Source organism: Mustela lutreola, chromosome 7, assembly GCF_030435805.1.
Source record: "Mustela lutreola isolate mMusLut2 chromosome 7, mMusLut2.pri, whole genome shotgun sequence".
Lineage (NCBI taxonomy): Eukaryota > Metazoa > Chordata > Mammalia > Carnivora > Mustelidae > Mustela > Mustela lutreola.
This window is the reverse complement of record NC_081296.1, coordinates 74,256,983-74,284,100: the sequence shown is the minus strand read 5'-3', so window position 1 is coordinate 74,284,100 and position 27,118 is coordinate 74,256,983. Positions and strand designations below refer to the sequence as shown.

Sequence of the window (27,118 nt, the reverse complement as noted above, 5' to 3'; positions counted from 1 at the left end):
TTAATAAAAGTAGAATCTCTGCATAAAAGGTTTTCCCATAGATTTTAAACCAAGTACCAATTCTGCTTTTGGATTTGAACAGCATTTAAAAGGCATTCTCTCTGCTTATTGCTATTATAGTCTCACATGAAGAAGTCTTTTAACCATGCTCTGCTGTATAAATCATCAGGAAAAGTGGTTGTGTGTAAAGTTTTTCCAGTTATTGCTTAAAATTTCTATTTTTGCTAGTTAAGATATTACCAGCTTCAAAACTAACCTCTTTGACGACAGTAAAGCCTGTTTACCATTTTGATGGAAATGCACAGTTTATGAAGTGAAAGTGATTTGTAACCCCAAGTCTGCCTGATGCCCAGTTGGTGGCAGCAACTTTCAGCACCTCACTAATATATCCTCTAGTTAAAAGGTGCTCTAAAATCACCAGTGTCCGCCATGCCCTGTTCTCATCTCTTCCACAAATACTGCCTTCTTGTCTTTCTCTGATATGACAGGTGACTGCAGAGTTTGCCTTGGTATTCTTCTTGGGACATATATTCCTTTCCCATCAGCACCCCTGGTTCACAGACTAGGGACCTGCTTCATTTTTCCTTCTCCGGGAGTACAGCCCTAGCTTGTCGTCTTCTCTCCTCATGTTGCAGGTGGCTTTTTGTTGTTGTTGTTGTTTCCTTCCCACTGGGCAACAGAAGTTGTTCCACAGTGGAGATTTAAGCATCCTCAAGTTTCTTCCCAGCTTTCACTGTGTTTTCTTAGACTAAATTGCCAATTTCTGTTTTTACAGGAAATCCTTCTTTTATGGAATGAGTGTGGTCCCCATTCACTCTGCAAAAATTGCATTTTTTTCTCTATTTTGAAATGAGAATTTTGCAAGTCTCAAAAATGTTTTCAAATAATAAATGTATAGTAGTTTTCCTTTGACCAGACACTGCTTAACCTATGTGAAATGACTTTATGAGAAATAATAAAATCCTAGTTTTATTGTTCAAATTTCAGTTCACAGGAGTTTTTCTCAGCTGAATTCTTAACTTGTGTGATTAGGCAAAAAGTGTGGGAAATAATTCAATTAAAAAAATACACAGCTTTACTTGAATAGCAGTAGTTAGGAACCATTTATTTGAAATTGCCTTATTGTCTTAACCCTCAAATAAGGAAGTATTACAGTTTCCTGTCACAGGGAAAAAATTCTTCAGAGTGAAACCCCTTTTCCTCAAATCCCTGATAAGGTAGACTGAGACTCTCTATCCTTGTTGCTTGGTTTATAAGTGTATGAGAGATGAGGTATATGTCACACAATTTGTGACTTTATGTATGATTTTCTTTTTGGTCTTTGTTTATTTGTTTATTTTTTCCAGAGGTCTTGTTACCAGAAAAATACACATGGAACCGTTTGTACATAGGTAGATTATGTGATGGCAAACTCCAAGGGATTAATTACACAGAAGTCTGTTATTAAAATAAAGAACTCTAACAAGGAATGCAGAAAAAGTTCTGTAGAGTTTATGAAGTCCATTTATTTTACAAAGAGGACTTAAAAGACTTCATCCAAAGTCAGGTAGGTTAATAATTAAATATAGGGAAAGGACTCCTGGAGTGGTATGGTTTGTTTTTGTATTTAGTGAAAAGATTAGGCTAAAATATTGCAATATCATTTAAAAAAAAGATAGTCTTTTTAAAAAAGTTTTTTTTTTATTTATTAGAGAGAGAGAAAGCCCACGATCATGTTTGAGTGAGTGGGAAAGGGGGCAGAGGGAGAGGGAGAAGCACAGTCTTAGTTGAGCAGAGAGCTTAAGGCAGCGCTAGACCTCAGGACCCCAAGATCATGACCTGAGCCAAAGGCAGACGCTTTACTGCCTGAGCTACCCAGGTTTCCCTTTCTGACCCCCACTCCCCCCAAGGTATTGTTAAATAGAAGTTTTTAGAAATTGCACTTTTTAATTGAGAAGATGCAGACAAAATATTTATTTATATGACTGACTTTTTAGCATTTTAGACAGAGATTGTTTACCAAAATGCGTAAGTTGTTGGTATCACAAATTAATTTAAAACATCGGCCTATGGTGAGACGAGGTTGAATGTGATAGAAACAGAAGCACAGCTATCCCTCCAAGCTTATTAGGAATTTTAAAGAACATTGAAACATTCCCTTGTTGTCTTGTGTAGCTGGTGATTAAAAAGATTAGAGTATTATGCCAATGACGCTTATCAAGCAAAATACTGAACAAGATGTTAGGATATTTACAGAGAATTTGTTTGCCTTTTTTTCAACAAACCAAACAATGAATTTATGAAGTATAGCCTTTGTTTATAATGTGAAAATAAGATTTTAAATATTTTCTCAAGATAGAAAGAAGCTACATTAACAGTTTTTTAGCTTCTAGAAACTAACCCATCAAATGGGCCTATTCAAGCAACTTAGAATTTTTTTCCATGAAATTTTTTTAAGAAAGCTGAAATCAATTAATATATCAGGCCTGAACTATATGGCAGGCCTTGTTAAGTTTGATTTTTCCCATTAGATTACAAAATCATCAAAGGCAAGAAAGAATCCAATCAAAAACATTTTAACACTGACTGATCATTAGATGGGATTTCAAAGAGTTCATTAATTCAGGAAGCCTTGATTGAATGCCAGCCTGAATTTAGCTCTGTGGGATGCCAGAGACATCTAGCCTGTAGCCTGGAGGGGAGGCTTCACATTTGGTGGGAGAATCTGATGCATCATGGGAACTGGGATTTGATGGAAAGGTAGCAGACGGCATGGGGTGTAGGATTAAGTAAGAACAAATGACAGCAATAATTGTAGCAGGGATAGCAACTTCTAGATGACATTTATGCACCTGTACTGCTCTCAGAGTTTTACATATGATAACTCATCTGATGCTCATAACATCTCTATGGGCTGGGTTTTTTATTAGTTTTACAGCAGTAAGAACTGAGGTGCACAAAGGTTAAGTTTTAAAGACAAATTCTTAATATTAAAATGTCTTTCTCTATTAATTTTAGTTATGGTTTTGGTTTTTCATTCCACTGGTCAGAAATGCAGGACAAAGGCTTTGGTAGAGTTCTACTTAAAGTTCCTAATATTCCTTTGTGTTAGTTGACACCTCCCAAGTATGGCTAATGATATACTAATATTTGTCAAACAAGAAACTTTCCTGAACATTTTTACAAAGATGCTAATAAAACACAGAAGGAAGTATAGGATGTCGGAGTTGGTGGGGTTTTTGAATGGCACATGTATTTTAGTGTTAGACCCTGAACTTCCACTGAGGCTGGCAGGTAACCATCACGGGTACCCTCCTTCTGCATTGCCCGTGTAGGTCTCTGAGCGGGATACGTTCTTCATGATGCCATTCAGAATCTCTTGTTCTCATGTCCTGTGGGAAAACTTACAGACTAGAGCTGCAAGAGATGTTTCTCTTTTTAGGGGAAACAGTACATGTGTTAAGTTTTTACCAACATGACAAGTTATTTAATCCTTCCTGTTTCTTTTTTTTTTTTTACCTTAGCCACCTACCTATAAGCTCAGAGCCATTAATTTAATGTAACTTTTACATTAAATTGCAATAATAATGGTGAAGATTAGCAAGCTCTGATCTATCACTCAGTAGTACACTTTTCATACATTAATGCATTGAATGTGTAACTTCTGTATGAGGAAGTTTATACCTACTTGCCCATTTAATGCGTGAGGAAACTGAGGGAGGCAGGGTTTCAGGAATTCCTCCAGGGACCTACACTAGTAAGCATTGGGAGATCTGGTCTCATAGTCTGTGTTCTTAACCAATCTATCTTGCTGCTTCCCAATTATAATAAATCTTATACCTGGGAAGTTTCTTTCTTTCTCCCATACCGTACTGGTATCTTCATTTCCCCAGAATCTTCTCCCATCACTGCTGTGGGAAAGACTTAAGATCTAGTGAAGGCAAATGCAGTCACATGACAAGGGAAGCCTCCCTGTGGGAACAGGATTCTTCAGAAAAGCCTTCACAGTGAGAGTCCATCAGAGTTGACCAACTGTGGACCAAGCTGCCTGTTCTTATAAATGAGATTTTACTGAAACAAAGCCATGCCCATTGGTTTATGTATTATCTATTTCTGTTTTCATACTGCTGTGGCAGGGTGGAGTAGTGGAGACAAAGTATGGCTGGAGAAGCTAAATTATTTGCTACTTGGCCCTTTAAAGAAAAAGTTTGCCTACCTCTGGTCTCTGTGATAAATAAGTGACCATCGACTAGGTCTGAGAACTTTCTGAAGACAGAGTTCATGTTTTATTTATCACTAGGGAGACTGAGAACCTGGACTCACGGTAAGTGTTCAATAGACAATTTTTGATTGTCTGACCAATTTTGCTTGGGTGAGGTAAATGATATAAATTTGAGCTTGGAGAAAATAGAAGAGAGAAATAAGGAAAAATCTGAGTGTAAAAAAGTATATAGTGAAAAGCGTGAAGGCGTTAAGGGACAGTGAGTACAGTTGGGCAAGGTTTGCCCTGCACAACTTGATGGGGAACAGTTTATAATGTAGCCTAGGATTATAGTGCCCCCTGGAGTTGTGCAGTATGCAACTCTGTGTGCCTGTCCATAGACTGTGACACTGTCAGGGGTGGAAGAGGGATTGAAGGACACAAAACATCAGTCAATATCTGAATGTTGTGAAAGGTGAGGATGAGGAGCTAGAAAAGGATTCTAGGATAGGAACACACCAGGCCTTTGCAGCTCTGGTGAAAGGTGTGTGGGTTAGAGAGTAAGGAGGCCAAAGGTAGGGAGGTTGGGAGGCTAATAGAGGAGTCATGGTGAAGTGGATGGTGGCCTGAATGGTTGAGGGGGTGAAGAGGAAGATCAAGTGGTGTTCCAGAAGTAACATGCGCACTTGGTTGGTCAAGAGGAAAGGTAAAGGGGAGGCATACGTAGGATACCCCACCTCTATGTACCTTAAACCTTATTATACTAAAAACATTACAGCACCATGAGAATGAGAAACTAAAGAGAAATGAACCATTCCCAGTCCCTCTACTACCAGGAAAAAAGCTATTTTCATTTGTGAGTGTTTTGATTTTCTTATTGCTACGTAACGCATTACCCCAAACTTAGTGGCTTAAAACAACAACAATTTTATTATTTCTTATGATTCTGCAGGCCAGGAATTTGGACAGGGCACAGTGGGGAATCTTGTCTCTGCTTCCCACAACGTCGGATGGGGCTGGAGTGGGCGAGATGACTTCTCCACGTGTATTTCTGGTTCCATGGGCTGGCGCCCGCAGCCCTATTTACTTTGGTGTGGTTAATCTACATGGATGGACAGAGGAAGGAATAGAGGGTGCAGAGAGCCACTTGTCAGGCTGTGCTGGGCACTTTCCAGGTTTTAAAGCTCTCCTATGCAGTCTCCTGTCTGGGCCTTTCCTTGGAAATAGAGCCACTGAGGGTGTTTTTAAGAATGGAGAAACTGAGCCCCAGGTACAGCGACCAGGCCTTGCTCAGAGCAAGTGTCCATTGGGGCAGGATTTTGAACTGTAACCTCTTGATCCCTGGTCACATGCTTTAACCCCAGTGTTGCCTACAGACCTGAGAGGAATGGCTGAGGGCTAGCTGGAAGGGCTCAGATGGGCTCATGTGTTATCAGTATTGGCTGGGTTCCTCACTTCTCCATATGGTCTCAGATTGTCTTCCTTTCCACACGGCCTCCCCATAGGGGCTCTCCAGCAGGGTAACCACGCTTTTTACCGTATACCTCAGGATCCCAAGAGCACAAATGTGGAAGCTACCAGACTTTCTTTAAACAGAGCCTGGAGTGGTATGACCTGGAATTCCGTGGAAGTCACAGGCTGTCCAGATTCAAGGGCATGGACTGATCTAGCCTGCCTCTTGATGTGTGGAGCAGTGTGTGTCTGCAGGGAAGGGAAGCATTTTGGGGGGACATCTTTGGAAACTAGCTACCACAGTAAGGGAATAATAGTTTTTTGAGAAGGATAATCAGATGTTTTAATCCTACCTCGATCTAGTGGGGTTGACTGACTTTTGCATTGAAGATACTGCATTATATTTCCTACTGTATTTTCAGAATGAAAATTGCAACATGACCAATGTGTCTTCACAATCTGTTAGATTAATGTTAGGAACATTGTTCTTAACTTTTGCACAGTTCTGCATTTAAAGGACTCACAAACCGCATGAATAAGATTATAGTCCCTAACAAACTGGCAAATTCTGTTTTTTCAAATATAAGAATTATAAAGCACTTAACACCCCCCCATTTTTCCTTTAGTTTCTAAGATAGGGACCAGTTTCATGTATAATCATTTTAATTTATTATTATTTAATAATATATTATTTAATATATTAATATAAAATTAATAAACAATATAATATAATATTTATATATTATTTAAATATTTGGTATGTTTTGCCTTCCTTCTGATGGGATTTTGCTTTCAGCTTCTATTAATAACCCCATATTTATATATCTGTTGGTGTAATTTGCCTCCAAAACATTTTGGGGGAATCCGGGTTTATAACTGATCATTAAAAATAGATTTGCAGGGGTGCCTGGGTGGCTCAGTGGGTTAAGCCTCTGCCTTCAGCTCAGGACATGATCTCAGGGTCCTGGGATCGAGTCACACATTGGGCTCTCTGCTCAGCTGGGAGCCTGCTTCCTCCTCTCTCTCTCTGCCTCTCTGCCTACTTGTGATCTCTGTCAAATAAATAAATAAATAAAATCTTAAAAAAAAAGATATGCAATTGCCAATAGACAGTATTGTAGTGAACTGAACTCTGTTATTTGTGCTGTAAATGGGGTAGCCACATTGTTAATAGGATAAAACTGGATTCGGAATACAGTCAAAGTTGGATTGTGGAGTTAATCCTCTATTATAACAAATCCTACTTTTTTTTTTTAAGATTTTATTTATTTATTTGACAGAGAGAGATCACAAGTAGGCAGAGAGGCAGAGAGAGAGAGCAGGAAGCAGGCTCCCTGCTGAGCAGAGAGCCCGATGCAGGACTCGATCCCAGGACCCCGAGATCATGACCTGAGCCGAAGGCAGCGGCTTAACCCACTGAGCCACCCAGGCGCCCCTAACAAATCCTACTTTTAAGTTCTTATGACTTTACCACTTTCTTAAGTGGCCTTTTTTGTTGTTGTTGTTGTTGAAATCATCTCTAGGTCGATTTATTCAGCCCTTCAGAATGGAAGGGAGGGAGGAAAATTCCCTGTGTCCGCCACTCCTGGCCAGAGATGCCTTTCAGACAGCAATCAGGTTCCGAGTTAGGAGAGCTGCTCCATTAGACAAGTGATTTGGTTCAGTGTTTTGAAGGGCTGTGAATTCCTAGACCATCAGTCATACTTACATTCATATATAAGTATCCAAACACATCTAAGTCCAAATATAGAACAACCATTTTATGATGTTGGTGTTGGGAGACAGGATTTATGGGGACCCTATGGGCACATTATGTCTACTGTTAAGTTCGTGGTTTTGAACTGAAGCATAGGAATATCTCCATTAATCACAGGAATGTATTCCAGGGCCAGGGTTTTGTTTTGTTTTGTTTTTCTGTTTCTTCTCCTTTTCCTCCTTCCTCTTCCTCTTTTGCTTCTTTCTTTCTTTCTTCTTCTTCTTCTTTTTTTTTTTTTTTATAAACATATAATATATTTTTATCCCCTGGGGTACAGGTCTGTGAATTGCCAGGTTTACACACTTTACAGCACTCACCATAGCACATACCCTCCCCAATGTCCATAACCCCACCCCCCTTCTCCCAACCCCCCTCCCCCCAGAAACCCTTAGTTTGTTTTGTGAGATTAAGAGTCACTTATGGTTTGTCTCCCTCCCAATCCCATCTTGTTTCATTTATTCTTCTCCTACCCCCTTAAGCCCTCATGTTGCATCACCACTTCCTCATATCAGGGAGATCATATGACAGTTGTCTTTCTCCGCTTGACTTATTTCGCTAAGCATGATACGCTCTAGTTCCATCCATGTTGTCGCAAATGGCAAGATTTCATTTCTTTTGATGGCTGCATAGTATTCCATTGTGTATATATACACCACATCTTCTTGTTCCATTCATCTGTTGATGGACATTTAGGTTCTTTCCATAGTTTGGCTATTGTGGACATTGCTGCTATAAACATTCAGGTGCACGTGCCCCTTCGGATCACTACGTTTGTATCTTTAGGATAAATACCAAGTAGTGCAATTGCTGGGTCATAGGGTAGCTCCATTGTCAACTTTTTGAGGAACCTCCATGTTGTTTTCCAGAGTGGTTTCACCAGCTTGCATTCCCACCAACAGTGTAGGAGGGTTCCCCTTTTTCCACATCCTCACCAGCATCTGTCATTCTTTCTCATCACCATTTTCTCCTCCTTCATCTTTTTCATCATCATCATCACCATCTCATTTTCCTTTTCTTCTTTTTGTAAGCAACTTCAGAAGCTGAGCTATAAATAAAATAGGAATACCAAATAAGAGTTAAGACATTGAGAAAAATTAATTCTAAGTAAAATATTAGATTTTTACTTGGTAGTCTCAGAATGTTGGAAACGAAGAGTGGAGGTAAGGATTTTGTTAGGAGAGGATAGGAGAAAAAGGAAGTAGGAGGAGGGAATTAGGAGAAAGTTCCAGCGTGGAGAGTCTTATCAGCCAGGGATGTGGGCTGGACAGAACAGGTGCAAGGTTCTGACAGATACAAATGTCTATCCCCTCAGGTGACCTGTGGCCTTGACTAGCCTCTTAAGGGGCCTGAAAGCTTTTGGAGGAGTCAGGGCATGAAAGAAAGACACTTGGATATCAGAAAAGATTCCTACAAAAACATTTAGAGGGATACATTGGAAAAAGGAGGTGAATCCAACATGTGTATGAACCTGTGTATATGGTGCCGTGTAAAGTTTGGTGTATCCCCCTCTTCCCATGGTCCACCATTTCTCCTACCCATTGGTACTAATTTATAATGTTGTGTAATCAGACCCTAATAGGTTGGTGCCTTTGATGAATGACTCTTAAAGTCTCCTCTTACTTGAAAAAAATTTTTTGGCATATGTAATCATGACTCAGATCTTCCTTTATAGTCAGATGATCTGTCTTTCTGTCTTTACAAAAGTATTATAAATTAGCATTATAGTGGGATAGACTTCAGAAACTTACACATGCTAAAACCAAGGTCCAGAGAAAATTCATTAAAAAGTGCTCAAGGTACCTATTTTCTTCCACTGTGTAGAAGGTGAGCCACACAAAGTGACAAAAGACAATTTAAGTAGGATTGTTTACACCTCCTCTTTGTCTTTGTTTCTTAGAAAGGGTGACTGGTATCTCTCAGTCCTCACTTGTGCTTCAAATAAGCAAACCTCCTGTACCATGTGGGTGTGGACATTCGTCTTGTCCTTGTTTATTTGGCCTTATGTGGTGCCATCGTTCACTCAGTGGTCAACCCCGATGGGAAGCTGGGCACTAGCTCTTCAGTGCTACCTTGATGTCGGTGGAAGCTTCCATATTAGGTGTAGTTGAATTGGATGGGACTTTCCCAAGGGAGGGAGTTGCCAGTTAGAGAAGCAGAGAGGGGGTGGGATAATGAGAAGGGGGCATCTTCTCTGGGAGTCTGAAGAGTAACACCCACCACCACCATCATCGTTGCTGCACTCAGACTTGTAATCTTGTAATTGGCAATTAGAGTGTCATATGTCCAGGGATGGGCCATGGCAATTCTTCGTGTGGAAGCTCAGACTCTTGTAATTTCATGACTCAGTTATCCAGACTACTAATTTACACATTTAGATTTCATGTAAGCATCATGCCAATGAAGAAAAAAATCTTAAATTTTTGTCTTTTCTTCTGTATCATCTACCTCAATAATTTTGCAAAACATCTGCCTAATCCAAATGACAACTATTTATTGAGCACTGTGTTTTAATTGTACCTGATGTTTAGCACCCAGAATGAACACCCCACCTCATGTCTGTTGATATGATTATATTCTTTCCAATGGTTCTAGGCAGAACTATATGTGGAGTATCTTTCTCTCCTTTTATGGATGAAGTTTATGTCCAAGGTGGTGTGGACACGTGCTTTAGAAGGAGGGACTTGATACGCAGCGTTCAAGCTGACAAATAGTTTTTAATCTTTCATGGGCTGCTGCTGCTTCACACCCCAGAGGTTAGGCCACTGACCTCAAGTTTGCAAATTTTATATCCCATTACCACCCTGTGAGCTCTGTACTCCCCAGGGCCACATAGCTGATGTTTTAGCTGGAATCTGAGAAAGTGTCTGAACATTTCCTGAAGAGTTGGCTAGGAGTGATTTGGCAGTTCAGCTGTAAAAACCCGGAGCGAGTGGCTGGGGTATACATTATAATGACCTCACATGGTTTCCTATTCGAGCCTGGCTGTGGGTAGCTGGGTACAGTGGTATTGCTTGTGAGACTATATTTTAAAGGACCGAGGAGTCATTTTCAATGAACACTAATAACCACTGGCCATGTTTTTGGGGAGACTTGGAAGTGTGGACACAGACATGCCTGGAGGCAAATCCTGGCTCCCCCACCTACTAGGAAGGAACCTCAGACAAGTGGTTTGACCTGTTTGACTGTCAGTTTCTCCACTTGTAAAATGAGATTATAATACTCACCTTTCTGGGTGGTTCTAAGATTCAAGGCGATAATGCATCTCAAGTTCCTAGTATAGTGCTTGATGATTTAGCTACAGTGATGAGGATGATTGGAATTCTGTTAGGGATAAAGGTAAAGAGGCGGTGGAGTCATACAAAGAGGCTGGATATTTGTGGCCAAAAGTTAGATAACCATTAGTATCTGGAGACCGATTGATTGATTATTTTGATTATTGATTATTTTTAGAAACAGAGGGAACAAACTTGAACTGCAAACATTTAAAAATGATCATTTTAATGGAAACTCCCTTTGTGGAGATCTGGTTATACCTAAAGACAATGTGCTGATAAGGCTTTCATTTTTAAATTTCCCCTTCCTTTAAATTGTGTTACCTGTACTGGGAAATAAACTTACTGAGTGCAATTCCTTATCCATACACCCCCATCGACTCCTCCAGAGAAGTTTGTATTTTTTTACTGGTAGCTCTGGGAACAGGACTTTTCTCTTTCCTGCTGATCCCTTCTTTTGGTGCCACTCCTGTCACTGTGTCCATCACTGTAGCCAAAGAAATGGGGCACTTGTGTGGCCAGGCCCGAGTCATGTGGAATGGGTTTTAAGAAGTAGAGGGGTGTTAGATGGTTGAATACATTATCTGCACCCAAACTATGGAAAGCTCCCTTTCCATAGACCCAGAACTCCTTCAACTCACTCTGTTATTACTGTTCCCTTTGGGCGCTTTGTGGGCAGGCCATCTTACGTGATTTGAGGCTAGGCTGACTGAGATTGGCCACCTCTGAGAAGAGCCATGGCATTTGCTCTCCAACTGAGCATTCCCTTCCTTTGGTTTCATGCCCTGCAGCAATGTAATGCTCATTCAGTACAAAGGATTCTTATTTGTCGTTGTTTTTCTTCTGTGTACAATTTCTCTTGAGAAAATGAAAATCTTATTTTTTCATTTTTATTGAATGATTCCTATTTCGATTCTAATGAAAGTTGACTTTTAAGAGGTATTCAGCCATTGAGCATCTGGGAAAGTGGAACAAAAACATACATTATCTTAATTTAGGCAGTGCTTAGGTAGAATTCGTATACCCTGCACCCTACCTAACAACCTCTTGTTAACTGATTGGCAATAAACCTAGGAAGTTGTGGTTGCTTCATGTTCATTCACAGGCTATAAAAATAAGACTGCCTTAAGTAAGGAATGGTTTAAATGGATAGTAGTTATTTTTCTGTTTGTCATTACAAATATTCCAATTACCTAATATCTCTCATCTCTCTGGGGTAAGTCACACTGTCACCAATACAATCAAAGTTTACAAAAAACCCAAAAATATAAAAACAAACAAACAACCAGGTAGTTTCTCTGCTCTGTTAACTTCTCAGGAAAGAAAGAAACCCCAAATAATGAAATATTTTTTTTTCTTTTTAAACTTTAAACTTTTGAAAACCTTTTAGGAATCTTACAAGAACATACAAGCCATTTTTTCCTTTTTTTTTTTTTTTTTTTGGTCAGCAGTTCTGACTCTGTAGACATTTTTGAGTATCTGACAATTCTAAACGACAGACTCTAAAATACAGTTATTTTTCTTATTTTTGAGGTTTTTTGAAAAGATTATTTATTTGAGAGAGAACACAAGAAGAGGAGAGGGGCAGAGGGGAGGGGCAGAGGGAGAGGGAGAAGCAGACTCCCTTCCCAGATCCCAGGACCCTGAGATCATGACCTGGGCTGAAGGCAGACGCTTAACCCGCTGAGCCACCCAGGCGTCCCTAGGCAAAAGTCTAATTTGACCTTGGACTGATTCTCTGCTCATTTGCATTTGGATCCCCTCCTTAAAAATAGGATGTTTAACACACATCCTCACATTTTGAGGAGTCAGAAAACATACCAGGATTCTTTGCTAAATGATTTTCTCCTTCTATTTCCTATTTCCAATGAGTATAAGAATTCTTCCATTTGTGAACAGAAAAGCCAACATTCAGCCTTTTGACGGATTGGATACAAATTATTCCCTTTTCCCCTCAATCTCGTCTTTTGTTAACTGATGGGTTTATGTTAGTCATAAGGAAAGACAAGGTATGCTTATGAAAACGAATCATGCAGGTCAAAAAGCAGTGGTGATGCCCAAGGACTCCCATCCCCTGGGCTAACACGCTAAGTTATTTGCACAAGTGTGGTTAAGTCTTTTGTTTTTGGATTCCTTGTCTAATGAACGTTAACTTTCTTTAGTAGCTGCAGAGAAACATTTCAGTTAGTTCTTGCTCCTTGTTTTAGATGAGAAACATCGTGGGATTGACTTATTATTTCCAAATGGGGATCCCCATCCCACTCAAGAATGTTGAGTTGCATAACAGATAAAAGTGGCTCTTCACCTCAATGAAAAAATAAACCTATGTGTGTTGTCATGGTGGCATTACAGGAGAGGGGGGTTATAACTAGACTGCCTGCTGCTGCAAAGTCGTTGCTTTAACTTTTTAATCTGGGGAATTTCAAATATAGACATAACTAGGGAGAATAATGCCGTGAAGCTCCAGCTTTAACCCTTACCAGTGAATGGTCAGTCTTATTTTAGCCACTTCTTTCCCCCACCGCAGATTATTTTGAAGTAAACCATGAAAAACTATTAAATTTGTTGTGAACATCTCAATACGTACCTCTAAAAGATAAGGACTCATCATTTCCTTTCTTAGAGGTTGAAGTTTTGTCCTGGGATTGAGATCCCACTGCTTAATTATAGCTTGCAACCCGAATACTGTCACACCTTTCCCAGAACTTAGAAAGTTTGAAGAGGACAGTGCTGGCATCACTCAGGCTGAAAGAGAAATCTTTTGGGTTGGATTTCAGGGAAGAGATGGGCTGGCAGTTGAAATGTGTGACCTTCTCTATCTAATGGACAAAACTAGGGAAGCCTCTGAATTGTCATAGAGACCTGAAACTGGAGGGTTTTTTAGAACATCATCTGGGTCACCCTGGTCTTTGTGCCACTCATTGTCTTCCCGAGCCAGAACAGAATGCCTACATGGTCTGAAGGTTCTCCTTGAACTGACTTTTAAAAGGACAGGTCACACCCATATTCAATTACATATGTAAAATATATTCCAGTGACAGCTTTGAGTAGGTTTTGAATTGTCCACATTTTGAATCTCTACCTTGCTTTTCACTTCCCCACCCACAAAACACTGAACATATTAACAGCTGACTCATATTTTCACTAGAGGGAATGGGATAGAATACTCACCGCACAAAAGTCTATAGGAGTGAGTGTTTCTGAAATGTGTTCCTTTTACCATTGCTTTCTTTTTCCAATATCCTTTGGAAGATCTGTCTTAAAATGTTTGTTTCTGTAGACCCAAGAAAAGAAAACCAAAATACAAAAAATTAAGCATAAACTAGTTTATATAAATGAACACATTCTTGCTGGTGTATTTATGGAAACATCTTTCTAATTAAAAATCTCTAGTACTGACCTTGGAATGTTTTATTAATAAATTCTTTTTTGTTTTTAATTAGTGATTTATAACATGTTTCCTTTATGTGACCTTTGAGCAATTACTTCACTTCTCTGAATTTCAGTTTCCTCATCTGAAAATGGGCATAGCAATATATTTTCTTGATAGGACTTGGAAGAAGAGTCACATGATCACTTTGTAAATTATAAAGCTCTCTGAAAATTGCTAATTATTATTTTTAGTCTATAGTGTATCTTCATATGGACTAGATAAATTCCCAATTTCATAAAATTTCCTCAAATTTAAATTAACCTATTCTTGTTAAAAATTTTCTAGAGATCTAAATGCTTAGAGATAAATGCTTACAACTTTGCCTCAATTACCAAGTTAAAAAAAACTTGTCAAGTTCTTTGTCCCTAATATTGTGAATTGTTAATTTCAATGAAATAATATCTATGACTGCATGCTTTTAGCTGTCTTCTTCTGACTTTTTAGAAACTTAAATTCTATCAATGATTTATTTTCTATTTCTTTGTTCCTTAGCAACAGTGTCGCTTCTGTTCTAATGAAAAAGTTTGGTAGATAAATGTTTTAAAAGACCCATTGCCTCTTGACTCCTATGAAATAAAGTTTGAGGCACAAGGTTTCTGAAACCTTAATAGCTGTAAAATGTTTCTAAGTGATTCATCTGAAACACGAAAGTATTTCACTCCTAGACCCCATGAATTCTCTTTATGGGTCTCTTATGTATTTGACTTTTCATTTTGAGTTTTTCAAATTAAAAAAAGAAGATGAAATGATATTGATCTCTTAGTAGTAATTATCTTTTTCATTATTTTGTTATTTAATTTCTTATGAATATTTACCTTTTCAACAAATTAAATATTCACTACTCTGACAGAATTCTCTCTCACTTTTCTCTTCGTCAGAGGTATATATAAAACCTAAGCCTTCATTTGCCATTTAAGATTCAGGTCTTGTGCTAGGGGCTGGATTGTAAAGATAAATCTGAATTTTCTATCTTTTTTTGTTTTTTAAAGATTTTATTTATTTGACAGACAGAGACCACAAGTAAGCAGAGAGGCAGGCAGAGAGAAAGGGGGAAGCAGGCTCCCTGCCGAGCAGAGTCCGATGAGGGTCTCAATCCCATGACCTGAGCCAAAGGCAGAGGCTTTAACCCACTGAGCCACCCAGGCGCCCCTGAATTTTCTATCTTTAGAGAGCTCACATTGCAAAAGAGAGGGTAGTTATTGGATTCCAGGGGGATCTGAACTGCTTGAGTAACTGGAGTATGAGATTGAGGCCACCAAATAGACTTCAAAACCGACCTGCTTCTTTGCTTCATCTGGAAGCCAGTCTTCCTGGAAATGGTTCACCGAACTCCTGGTCTGTGAACAGTCCAGGATCCTGATCTCATATTATAGCTGCTGGCGTGGTGGAACCTTCTGGTCTCTAAAGAAATCAGGTGTATTAAGGATTAGAATATCCAGTTACTCCCCAGCTGTTGTTGTTGTTATTTGAATACAGTTGACAGTGTTACACTAGTTTCAGATGTATACACAGTTTTTTTAAATCCCTGATTTATTGACCTACTGGATCTGCCCTGTTGGCCCTGATGGGTGGGGGATGGCCCTGGGCCTGGGGCTGGGCAAGCTCCAATCCCAGTTGCCCTCTCAGGACTGTGGCGTGGCCTGAGTTTAAGGTGTTCGGTTCTCACAGCTCACTGGCCAGCTTGCTTGTAGCTGCAGGGACCATGAGTTTGAGTAGCCAAGTTTCCTTCTGGTTGCCTGCCGTGGAATGTTTTCCCATAGAAACAACATTTTAGGTTGTGGTCAGGTTCCCAGACCAGTCCACAATAGCCTATTTAGCTGATAGAGACTGCTGTTTGCCTAGCCTAGGGACCAAACCACCACCTATTAACACTGTTTCTTTTGGAAAAGCTATTCCAAATTTTAAATACCAATAGAGAAATGACATGTTGGAGCTCTACATGTTGGAGCTCTACCTGTTGGGAGCTCCAGTCCTCGGAACTAGAGTTCGGAGTCTCTGTGCCCTACCAGTTCCTGAAGGACCCCATTCTTTCCCCTAAGCCTGACACCATTGGTTGGTTTTTCTGTCTTTCGTGGGGCTGCCAGGACATTATTATCTCCCTGGACAGAGTTCTTGGTTGAGAATTTCTGGGAAGTAGTGAGAATCATGGTTTTTTTTTTCTGCTGGTGGTAAAGATGAGGGAAGGGAACAGTTGGAACTGAAGGGAACAGAGAATTCCCCAGACACCATTCTGCCTTTTACCATGGTGGGTTCTGGATCACCTCTTTAGTTTGCTTGTTTGTGTTTCAGTCATTTCTACGATTTCATCTACCCTTTGGTGAAGTACAACATGGGTTTGGCTTGAGTAATGGAGCAACAGCCCAAAGCAAATGTCGCCATAATCCCTGAACTCATAGGTAAAGTCAAGGGGTTGTTGAGTTCTGGGAAGCAGTTTTCTAGATGCACCATATGTGTTTTCATGGTGTCATAGGTCAAACCTTCTCAGATGTGGGTAAGATGTGAATTTGAAACAGGCTCAGTATTTGGTTTTGAGGCAATCCCTCCTCATCGTTACAGAGTCAAATAGTAAAGTTCCCACCTCAGAAACAAATCCATCTCTTCCCATGTGTAGGTGGGAACACACCTTTTATACAACCATCCAGGGGTTCGGTGATGCCAGCCGGGCAGACACAGTTCTCCCTCCCTTAGAGAGCAGTTGGTTCAGTGCAGACTATGACCGCATGTTAGTCCAATCGTTGCCTTTAGAAGCTTGGGAGCCACTTGGATGGTTTAGTGGCCAGTGCAGACTTCTGTGTTCTAGGCTTGTTTAATCCAGAGTTCCAAAAACAGAAAGTACTCAGTGCATCAGAAGGATTAGGACCTGCTGTACAGAGCAGCCCTTCTGGTCTTTGGGTTCAATGTCTGGTTTCTTTTTATAGTATACCCTGTAGCTTTAAACTCTTCCTTTTCTTCTCCTTGTCCTTCCTCTTCTTCCTCCTCCTTTCTTTTCTCCTCCTCCTCCTCCTAAGAAAACCACACACTCATGTACGTACACTGTTCCAGTCACCTAGAAAAGATTCCAACAGGATTTAAATTGACTGCCAGTCTAAAATGACCTCCCAGATTTGGGGCAACTGTCTTTGCACTTTTCTCTTCCTTCAGTTGTTGTAGGTTGTGCATGTTTGTATGTGTATGTGTGTGTCCCTGATATGGTGACCTAAATTCTGGGGCTTCTAAGTTCTCGGACTGTTGCTTTTGATCAACACAAAATTCCCACAAAAGCACAGTTTAGGGAGCATAGCACATGAAACTGTTGATGCAGCCCCATCTCCATTGTGCCTGTACTATGAGTTATGCCACTCAGCAGAGAGAAAAGTGATCCCCCAAGTAGGAGATCTTTCAACGCTTTCCTGTGAACTTCGTGACACTTGTCTTTAGGAATTGGCCACTTATGGCCACTGCCATCTCTGGCCTTGATCAGTTGCCACAACCTGTCATGGTGAAATGTCTACCAATTTGTGGCTGAAAACCTTTGTTTAGTTGCTTTGAGATTTTTGTTTTCTTTTGCCAAAGAAATGAGCAGAATCATTTATGCATATATGAGTTTTGTCTGCATTGAGTATTGAAGGAGATATAGTGATCCCTGAATTATAAATATTGATAACTTCACTGATTGCAATAAAAGATCAGCGCATCAGCAAAATAACCAAGGTATGAAACCATTATACATGACTTTTTAACTAATGATAGCCTTTCAAGCAGGTAGGAAATATTTTTCTTTTAAACAGATGAATTTGTAAGAAATAGTTTTATTAGACAGTTTCCATATTAGTGGCATTTGCAGGTAGCCTATTTAGGACATCAAAGACATCGTATTAATCTTAATTGTGCTTTGTACTTAACTAAGGCATTCAGTCAATGTTGTCTTGCATGCTTCTAAATAAACTCCAGGATATTCTAGGCATGGCAGACATCGTTTCTCTGCCTGGAGGACTACTAGTTTTGGAACAGAGTGGGTAGGGCCAGGTTTCAGGGGTGAGAATCTAGATATATAATTAATTTAAAAATAATTACAGTATAGCATATGTAGGTTTTTGGGAGATATGTCTGGAATTGTGTTGGTGGGTTGAAAGGTGGTTGAAATTAATTGAGGAGGAGGTTTATCACTAGAGGGGGAAGTGAAATTATACATTAAAAAGGGAACATGGAAGAAGCCTCTGGACTTAGCATGTATGTCCTGGAGGAGAGGTGAATGCATGAGTGAGGGCTGAGATGTTGAGGGGAGGGAGTGGGACAGGAGGGTGGAAGTTGAAGGTGTAGGTGAAGATGAGGGTAGGCTGGTTAGGCCCACCTGGCAGAGATCTGAAGCTGATAGTGAGATGTTTCACATCTTAGGAAGGGTGAGGGTCTATGTTTGGAAGTTAGGAGCATAGAACTAAGCATGGTAAACGTGCAAAAGATACATAGCTATATTGTTCTAATGAAATAGAGAGGAAAGAGGAAGACAGGAAAAAAGAATGTGATATCAGAGTAGCAGTGAAACACCAAGATTGAAGCAAGAGGTTTGCCTGAGGGTTGCTGGAAGGAGGTGGGTGAGGAATGGGCTAACTGGGTGATGGGCACTGAGTGTTTAGTGATGAGTCTCTGAATGCTACCCCTGAAACCAATTTTACTATATATGTTAACCAGAATTTAAATAAAAACTTGAAATAGAATAATGAACAAGGGGTTTGGTAATGGAATTAGAGAATTTAAGAGGAATTTCAACAGTGGGATGGATTGAAACTAATGACTCCTCTTAGCAAGTGGGAAACAGCAACTCGTTGCTCAGAGAGGATTCTGCTGAGCCTGCCCTGGGTGATGGGAGAAAGTACCGCTGTTCTGGACTCCCAGCTCTCCAGGCTGACCTTGATGACTGTGTTTCACCTGCTGTATTGACATTCTTTGCATATTTGCCTGTCTTCTTCCAAGAGCAAAGACTGTGTCTCAATCACTATTAAAACCCGGAAGAGTATATAGGTGCATGGTTACAGTATTATTATTTTACTTTTTAAGAAACTTTTCACTATAGAACAGTTTTAGATTTACAAAAAATCAGGAGGATAATTCTTCATGAAGTAGGTTGGAGAGGCTGTCTGGCTTATGCTTTCAAGAGTCCCAGCCAGTGTTGACCCAGACAATCCAGAAAGGAGTCCCTGGGTCTGCAGAACCCCCATGGAAGCTTAAGGAGGCCGTAGAAGCCATTTTCATTACCAGGGTTTGAAGTTTCATTACTTGAGATGTTGTGACTGGCAGATGGGCTGGAATAGTCACATGTGGTATTCAAATCACTGCTAGTAGATGTGGCATCTGCCTTTAGCAAAAAGGGGCAGAATAACGGCACCTAAGTAAGGGGGGAGCTCTTGCAAAGTTATTGGAGTAGTAGATCCCCTCATCTGATAGTACTTGTTTTTTAAATTTTGTTTTTCTTTTACTTATTTTATTTTTTTTCCCTTTTTACCTGGATTAAAAAAATCTGTCAAAAAACTATTAAAGTCATGATGTATGGTTCACAATATATTTAGCTCATTTGTGTATTACAGTTTTTTTTTTATTTTTATTTTTTATAAACATATATTTTTATCCCCAGGGGTACAGGTCTGTGAATCACCAGGTTTACACACTTCACAGCACACACCAAATCACAGTTTTTTCATGATCGTTCACATTTTTTTTCTTTTTTTAAAGGTTTTTTTACTTATTTATTTGACAGACAAAGATCACAAGTAGGAAGAGAGGCAGGGTCCCTGCTGAGCAGAGAGTCCAATGAGGGGCTCGATCCCAGGACCCTGGGATCATGACCTGAGCTGAAGGCAGAGGCTTTAATCCACTCAGCTACCCAGGTGTCCCTGATCATTCACATTTTTTGACAGTGAAAATTATCATTTTTAAAAACTGGAATAGTGGAATATTAAGATATTACCTTCAGGCAGGTTACATGGATAGTTGAGCACCCTTTATTTTGTGGGGGCATAGGCCTTTTGAAACCCCGCCACAGTTACACTTAAGAGGACTAAGTCATCATTCTTCCCCTGACAGCTCGGAAAAGCAGGCAACTCTTGCATGGAATAGGGTCAGCCTCATTAACCTTTACCTAATGCTTAGTATTTTTCTTACCCAAGGATTTAATCACCTCACATGCATATGAAATAAGAGTCCCCTGAACTTGTTTTTATTACCCCAGTCTTGTCTGAAAGGAAATTTGAACTTGGGATAGGAAGCAGAAAGGCTATCTTGCCTGTAAAAGAGGCCAGACTTGCAGAAGTGGATTCTGGCTAAGGAATGTGGACACACTGCAGACATCTTGCACAGAGGCCAATTCCTGCAGTGATGTGGTCAGACATGGCAAAGCACAGTTGTTTGCTCCATGGAGAGGGGCTTTTGCTTAGCCCACAGAATCTCTGAGTGCTGTCTGAACTAGATCCGAATATTCAGCCTGCTGGGGCTCACCCATTCCCCAGAGAGACTGGAGGTAGGTTGTTGAAGAGCACTGTATGCAAAGCAATTGGTAATAGAAGTTCCAGATAAAGACTTAGCAGTTAAAACAATGTAATATACAGTAGTGAAATGACTCTAAATGTATCCCCCTTCAGCGATTAGAACACAGGTAAAAACAATTTATGCTTCATTAGTGGTTTATTGATGGACATTTTGTGGCCCTTGTTACTCATACCCTCATGAATGTTATTGGGTGGAATACCGTCTTGCCCCCAATGCACTTCTGCCTTAACATAGGGGTTAAGAGTGTACTGTGGCGTCAGGCTTCCTGAGTTCAAATCCCCACTCTTTACTTCCAGACCGTGGGAACTTGCTGTTTTGTTTAACCTTCCTAAGCCATAATTTCCTTAATGTTAAAGACAATGATAATAGAACTTACCTCAACGGGTTGCTATGAGGATGAAATAAAGTAATGTATCTTTAGCACTTAGCATAAAGTTCTTTTCTCTTTGAGTTTTACTTGTAATTCACCAAATGCTACTGCCACTTGCACAGAGCTTTAACTCTTAGCTGTTTTGGTGGTGGGTTGGTGGGGATGGCTGACCAAGTAACACGGAAAAGAAAGGTGAGAATGCTACGCTTTCATTTACACACACAAAAATAACTTCATTAAAGATTTATCTTCTTTGTTAATGCTTTTTATGCTGAAACCTTAGAATAAAATCTTTTATAATGGAAATAATCCAACGTGTCTACTTTAGACTTTACATAGCCTTGTGCTTTCCAACTTAAATAAGACATTCCTTTATTTCTAGAATTAGAGCTGTTTTTCCTGTGTGTAAGTAGAAGAAATGCCACCCAGCTTGTTTGAATGAGTACTGTTAGTTTGCAGTTCTCAAGACCAGAGTTTGCAGAGGAGAAATCTTACATCTTTCTACTATCTTGCATTAAGCCAAATAACCTAGTAGTATTTAGTGTGTTAAAGAATGAATGGCAATGAGATTAAAGCAGTCCTTGTTTGAGGAGGTTGGTTGAAACACTTGAAGTGAAATGATTTATTACGTATTATAAAGGATAAAGTTATTAAATTCAAAAAAGATCAGAGAATACAAAAAAAAAATCACAACTAGACATTATGTAGAATTTTAGTAATGCAGTGAAGTGAAAATGTCATAACTAATGAAATGAAACAGTGAATGAATGAAACTGTTCATAGAATGAAGCAGAAAGTACCCCATTTATGAGAGAAGATGTTAATACTTTTAAAAATTAACATATAATGTATTATTTGTTTCAGGGGTACAGGTCTGTGATTCATTGGTCTTAGGCAATTCACAGCACTCACCATAGCACATACCGTCCCCAATGTCCATCACCCAGCCACCCCATCTTTCCTACCCACCTCCATTCCAGCAACACTCAGTTTGTTTCCTGAGATTAGGAGTCTTATGGTTTGTCTCCCTTTTTGGTTTCATCTTGCTTCATTTTTCCCTCCCTTCCCCTATGGTCTTCTGCCTTATTTCTCAAATTCCTCATATCAGTGAGATTATATAATAATTGTCTTTCTCTGATAAATTTATTTTGCTTAGTGTAATACCCTGTATTTCCATCCACATTGTTGTAAATGGCAATATTTCATTTTTCTGATGGCTGTACAATATTCCACTGTGTGTATATCTATACATCTTCTTTATCCATTCATCTGTTGATGGACATCTAGGCTCTTTCCATAGTTTGACTATTGTGGACATTGCTGCTATGAACACTGGGGTACAGGTGTCCCTTCTTTTCACTACATCTCTATCTTCAGGGCAAATACCCCGTAATGCAATTGCTGGGTCATAGGGTAGCTCTGTTTTCATACTGTTTTCCAGAGTGGCATTCCCAGATGTTAATACTTTTTAAAGTAATTGCTTTAAATAAAAGAGGATGGTCAAAGTGTAACAATGCATATTTTTTTTTAAATGAGCTGATTTGAATGAGTATTAGGTGAGAATGCAAAAGATTTCTCTTCATTTTCCCAGATCCTCATCTCTTTTTTTTTTTTTTAAGATTTTATTTATTTATTTGACAGAGATCACAAGTAGGCAGAGAGGCAGGCAGAGAGAGAGAGGAGGAAGTAGGCTCCCTGCTGAACAGAGAGCCCAATGTGGGACTCGATCCCAGGACCCTGAGATCATGACCTGAGCCGAAGGTAGCGGCTTAACCCACTGAGCCACCCAGGCGCCCCATCAGATCCTCATCTCTTGAGGCAACCAATTTTAACCATTGCTGGTTTTGGTTTTTCTCATGTTTATTTTCATGACACCATGCACTGTGCTTGTACCTCTATTTCTAGGTTTACACATTACCCATTGGCCCCTTGCCATGAAAGATGGAGCCGTAGCTCACTGAGACATCTATACCTTTTCTCTCTCTTTCCTTTCCCACTTTGTTTTGTAATCATAGCATGAATTTCAGTTATTGATTATTTTAAAACGTTATATAATATACTTAAACCTCTATTTCTTGGATCATCTACTTTATTTCTCTCCACACATGTCTTTCCCACTTGTTTCCTGATTTATGACAGCTATACCATTACTTTTACAGGTTCTGGTTTAAAACATTTACATTTTGTGTTGCAATCATTGTAAATCATAATGTCTTCCATGTTTTGTATGTAGGTTGATTGTAAACATTGAAAAAACAATGAGGATGTTTATAGTACCGTGATATTTTTTTCGAACACCTTGGAAAATCTTTGGGATATCTTGTTTTGTAGGATGAAATTTGATTCTGGACTCTTTTTCTTAGCGTTTTCACCATGTTATATGTGTTATTACTCCATAAATACACTCATTCTCGTCAGATAGTATCAGATTTTTGTTTTGAAGACAGAGTTATTCTGACCACAGGACACCTACAAAGGCTCAGGGGTCCTCTGAAGCTATTCCAGGATTGGTTTGGGGTTGGACTGGAGCCAGTGGAGTTGTAATGAGCTGTTAGTGGGGAGGGTTTGAGGCGGTTGATTCTGGCTTGGATTATCATTTTCAATCTGGAGAACTAATATGGAGTTTAGAAGGTTCAGTTGCTACCCCAACTCTAGCTCCCTATCCTAACTTATTGTCTCTGTCCCCTTTCCAAGATTCTGACTTGCCCCAGCAAGTTCTGGGTACCCTGAACTGAGTTTGGGGCACTACTTTGTCACAGGAGGGGCACAGGATTGAGAACTCCTGGCTTAAAATTTGTGATAAACTCTCTCTTCCTTAATCTTTTAGAGTTCCTTTGGTTGAGTCACTGATGAAGGTCAGGAGGTGATGCTACATTGTGTTCATGTCCATTATTTCATCTGATAGACGGACACAAGTGATGTGGGACCGAGGCAGACATTGCATTATCCCGATGCATAGAGACATAAACTAAGGCTCAGGGAGCCCCTCGGATCAGGCACATTGTAAGCCTCTATCCAGTCATTTTCTAGGTGGCTTTGGAGATACCGAGGACTGTTGGGTATGGATGGAGGGCCCTTTCCTGAGCTCCTTTAACTTTCTTCCTATTTCTCTCTTTGACCTTGGCATCAGTCAGTGGGAAGTATGCATTTTGCTCTGCAGTGTTCCAGGTCCTCTGCGGCCATGAGAGGAGCACAGGACAAGCCTAAAACCTTACCTTGGTCCCGTGTTCTGCTTCTCCTTGAAGTAGTGAGTTCAGAGGAGATGCAGGAAGCTTCTGTGCCATTACGCATGGTGGGCACAGACAGGGAGAACATGTAAGCACACCCCAACCAGAAGTACATTTTAGTGACACAGTTGTTCTTAAAGGTTTATTCTGATGGGACGGCAGGATTTATACCAGAGAGGCTTGGAATAGCTACTGTTTGTGAAATCAATTGCAAAACATTTGATCTTATTCATCACTCCCTGAACTTGAGGAAGTAGCATCAAGGTTTAGGCTCTCTGATGTGGCATAGTGAAATGAATGGTTTCTTCTTCACGTGTTCAGTCTTCTGCCTTAGATTCTGCTACAGAACCAGCTAGAGCCTTCCTTACCCAGTGGCTCCCTTAAATTGTTAAATATGGATCATTCGGATTCTGAACGGAGGCTTTGCTCCAAGAAACCTGATGAAATAGCTGTAAACAAGAAACCCAAAGTTACATGGACTTTATTTTCCTCTAACTGCCGGTATCAACTACTGTGTTTCCAAACTTTGGCTAAAGAAATATTTACATTTTTTGGCTTTTATTTTTTCTGACTAAGGTCAGAGTTTGGATTCCCGTAATTCTAGTGAAAGGAAGAATATGGTCACATTTTAGGGGTGAGTTGGGTAATTGAAAAAAACATATGTACAGCTTCAATGAGTAGAAATTTAGAACTTTATATGCAGATTTATGATGACCTTTCTTAACTAGATAGGTAGGAATTTTATTGTTGAAATTAGACTCATATAGCCCCATATATTTTTATATCTATACCAAATGCAGTGATAGAATGCAATGAATTTGGTATCTCTGTTTCTTATTTTTCTGATGTATGCATAGATGATATTAAGGGATATCCTTATTAGTATCATTACATTAAGGAGTTCCAAACTACTAGGCTATTTTTGAGTCCCATGAGTCCCATGAGTTTACTTTTTTTTTGGTCTGCAAAAATTCATCCTGTTCTTGTAACTCAGAGATGGTTTTTTTTTTTTCCTTTTATCTGGGCACGTGTGTGTGTGTGTTTTAAGTATGGAATTCTTGTGATTGGATTTTTTTTTTTTTCCAGACCCAATGTCTGTGGCTCACGATATAATGCTTACTGTTGTCCTGGATGGAAAACCTTACCTGGTGGAAATCAGTGTATTGTCCGTAAGTAAAGAGATGGTCTGTCATTCTTCCATGTTCTTTTGTTGTTTTGGTTGCATGGTGATTCTTAGTACTTGTAACTTCTTATTACTTCTTGTAACTGCATATCATTAATATGTTTATAGAAGATCCTTCCAGCTCTCAGATTTTCCTACTTCCTCTGAATTCAGATTGGGAAATACACTAATTTGGTCAAACGACTGTTACACTTCAGTTCCGTGACTTCCTTTATAATATTTCTGTCTTCTAGGGAATAGAGCCACAGGGTTACTTTGCTTAAGGGTACACATGACCTGGATCCACAGACTATGTAATCATTTTGATGGGATTTTGGAAAAAAGGATACCGTTGCTGCTTTCCTTATTGAATCTCTAACTCTGTTGGCCTCCCACCAGCCTACTCAAACCTTGTATATTGAATCTGGAGGGTCGAGGCCAAAGACAGACCTAGCTTTTATAGAGGAAAGGGAGTGGATAGAGTATTAGATGCAGATGAGTGGAAAGTTGAGGAAAGAGTTCAAACGGTACCAGAAATTCCTCCACTGACTCTGTGGTCACAGCAAACCTCCATATTCTCATCATATCCCACAAATGTGGAGTGACAGACCGCATGCCAGGAAAGGTGCTACTTAATGGAGGTACTCTGTCAAATTGGTTATGGCTTCTGTCTTTTATGAACTTTTACTGTCATCATACCTATGAAGTAATTTCCAGTTTTCAGAAAGCTCTGTCCGTGTGATGGGAAAATTTAGAGCTGAAAGGACATTGAAGAATTACTTCACTTTCTCTCTTGACCTAGAGTAGTCTGTGCAGAAGAATAGAATATTGCAGCCAGTGTTCTCTTGGTGACCTGAAAAAGTTAATCTCTTTCTCAGTTCTTGATTTTGACCAAAAGCATCCTCTTCATTTGGCACATCATGCTTTATTTAAGGATCAAAACCTAATCACTAAGAAAGGTATAGAATGGTATTTAGAGTTTTCTAAATGAACTTAACAAAATAACTCTCTACTGAGGTTCTATAGAATCTCTGAGAAATGCTGTCTTCTGGTATTTAAATAGGTGTTTATAGGATCTTTTGACAGTTTGTTTCTAAATGGTTTTCAATTTCTATCCTAAGCTTTTTTTTTTTTTTTTGATGTTTGAATGCACTTTCTATCTAGTGTGATATTTTTAGCCTTGCACATCTCATTTGCTGCTTGCATTTGAGAAAGGGATCATGCCTTTGAGTATAAAAAGTAGTGGCCTGCTAATATATATAAATCATTTACCATTTGAACTTTTTCTTCTGGCCACCAGCAAGCATTTGGTACCAGTACAGTAGTCTCTCTATGGCATGAAAGTGTTAATATTTCTCTGAAGGATAAACAGCTTCTTGACTACAGAATCAGTGCTCTTGTAATGTATTCCATACTTCTTCTCTCAGGCTGTTGATGTTATTGAGAATGGGACTTAAATGTAGGATAAAAGCTGCTCCGTAGATTATATGTTCCTGGTGGGCAGGTTCTGATGTAGAGAATTAGTCCTAACAGGGTTCAGGATTTTTATAAAAATTATTAAGCAGTAAGCTTATAATAAAATCAGCTTCCAAGAATCCTGCTAAAATTTTTATACCATTAAATGTTAAAATTAATATAAAAACAAAATGCTTATAGGTCTTTAAGTATGTTTAAGTGCAGGACTTCTGTTTGTGCTTTTTTCTCTAAATAGGATGTCTTGGGCTTTTGATAGATCGGGGGCTGCATC

General features: G+C 39.5%; 1 protein-coding gene across 1 annotated transcript in view; it reads left to right on the top strand.

Moving 5' to 3' along the window:
- The window catches only part of FBN1 (fibrillin 1), a 235,519-nt gene that overhangs the window by 2,727 nt on the left and 205,674 nt on the right, over positions 1 to 27,118 (top strand). Inside the window, exon 2 of the mRNA XM_059181480.1 lies at positions 25,296 to 25,378. Coding sequence (XP_059037463.1) covers positions 25,296 to 25,378 — 83 coding nt within the window. The remainder of the gene's footprint in view (positions 1 to 25,295; positions 25,379 to 27,118) is intronic.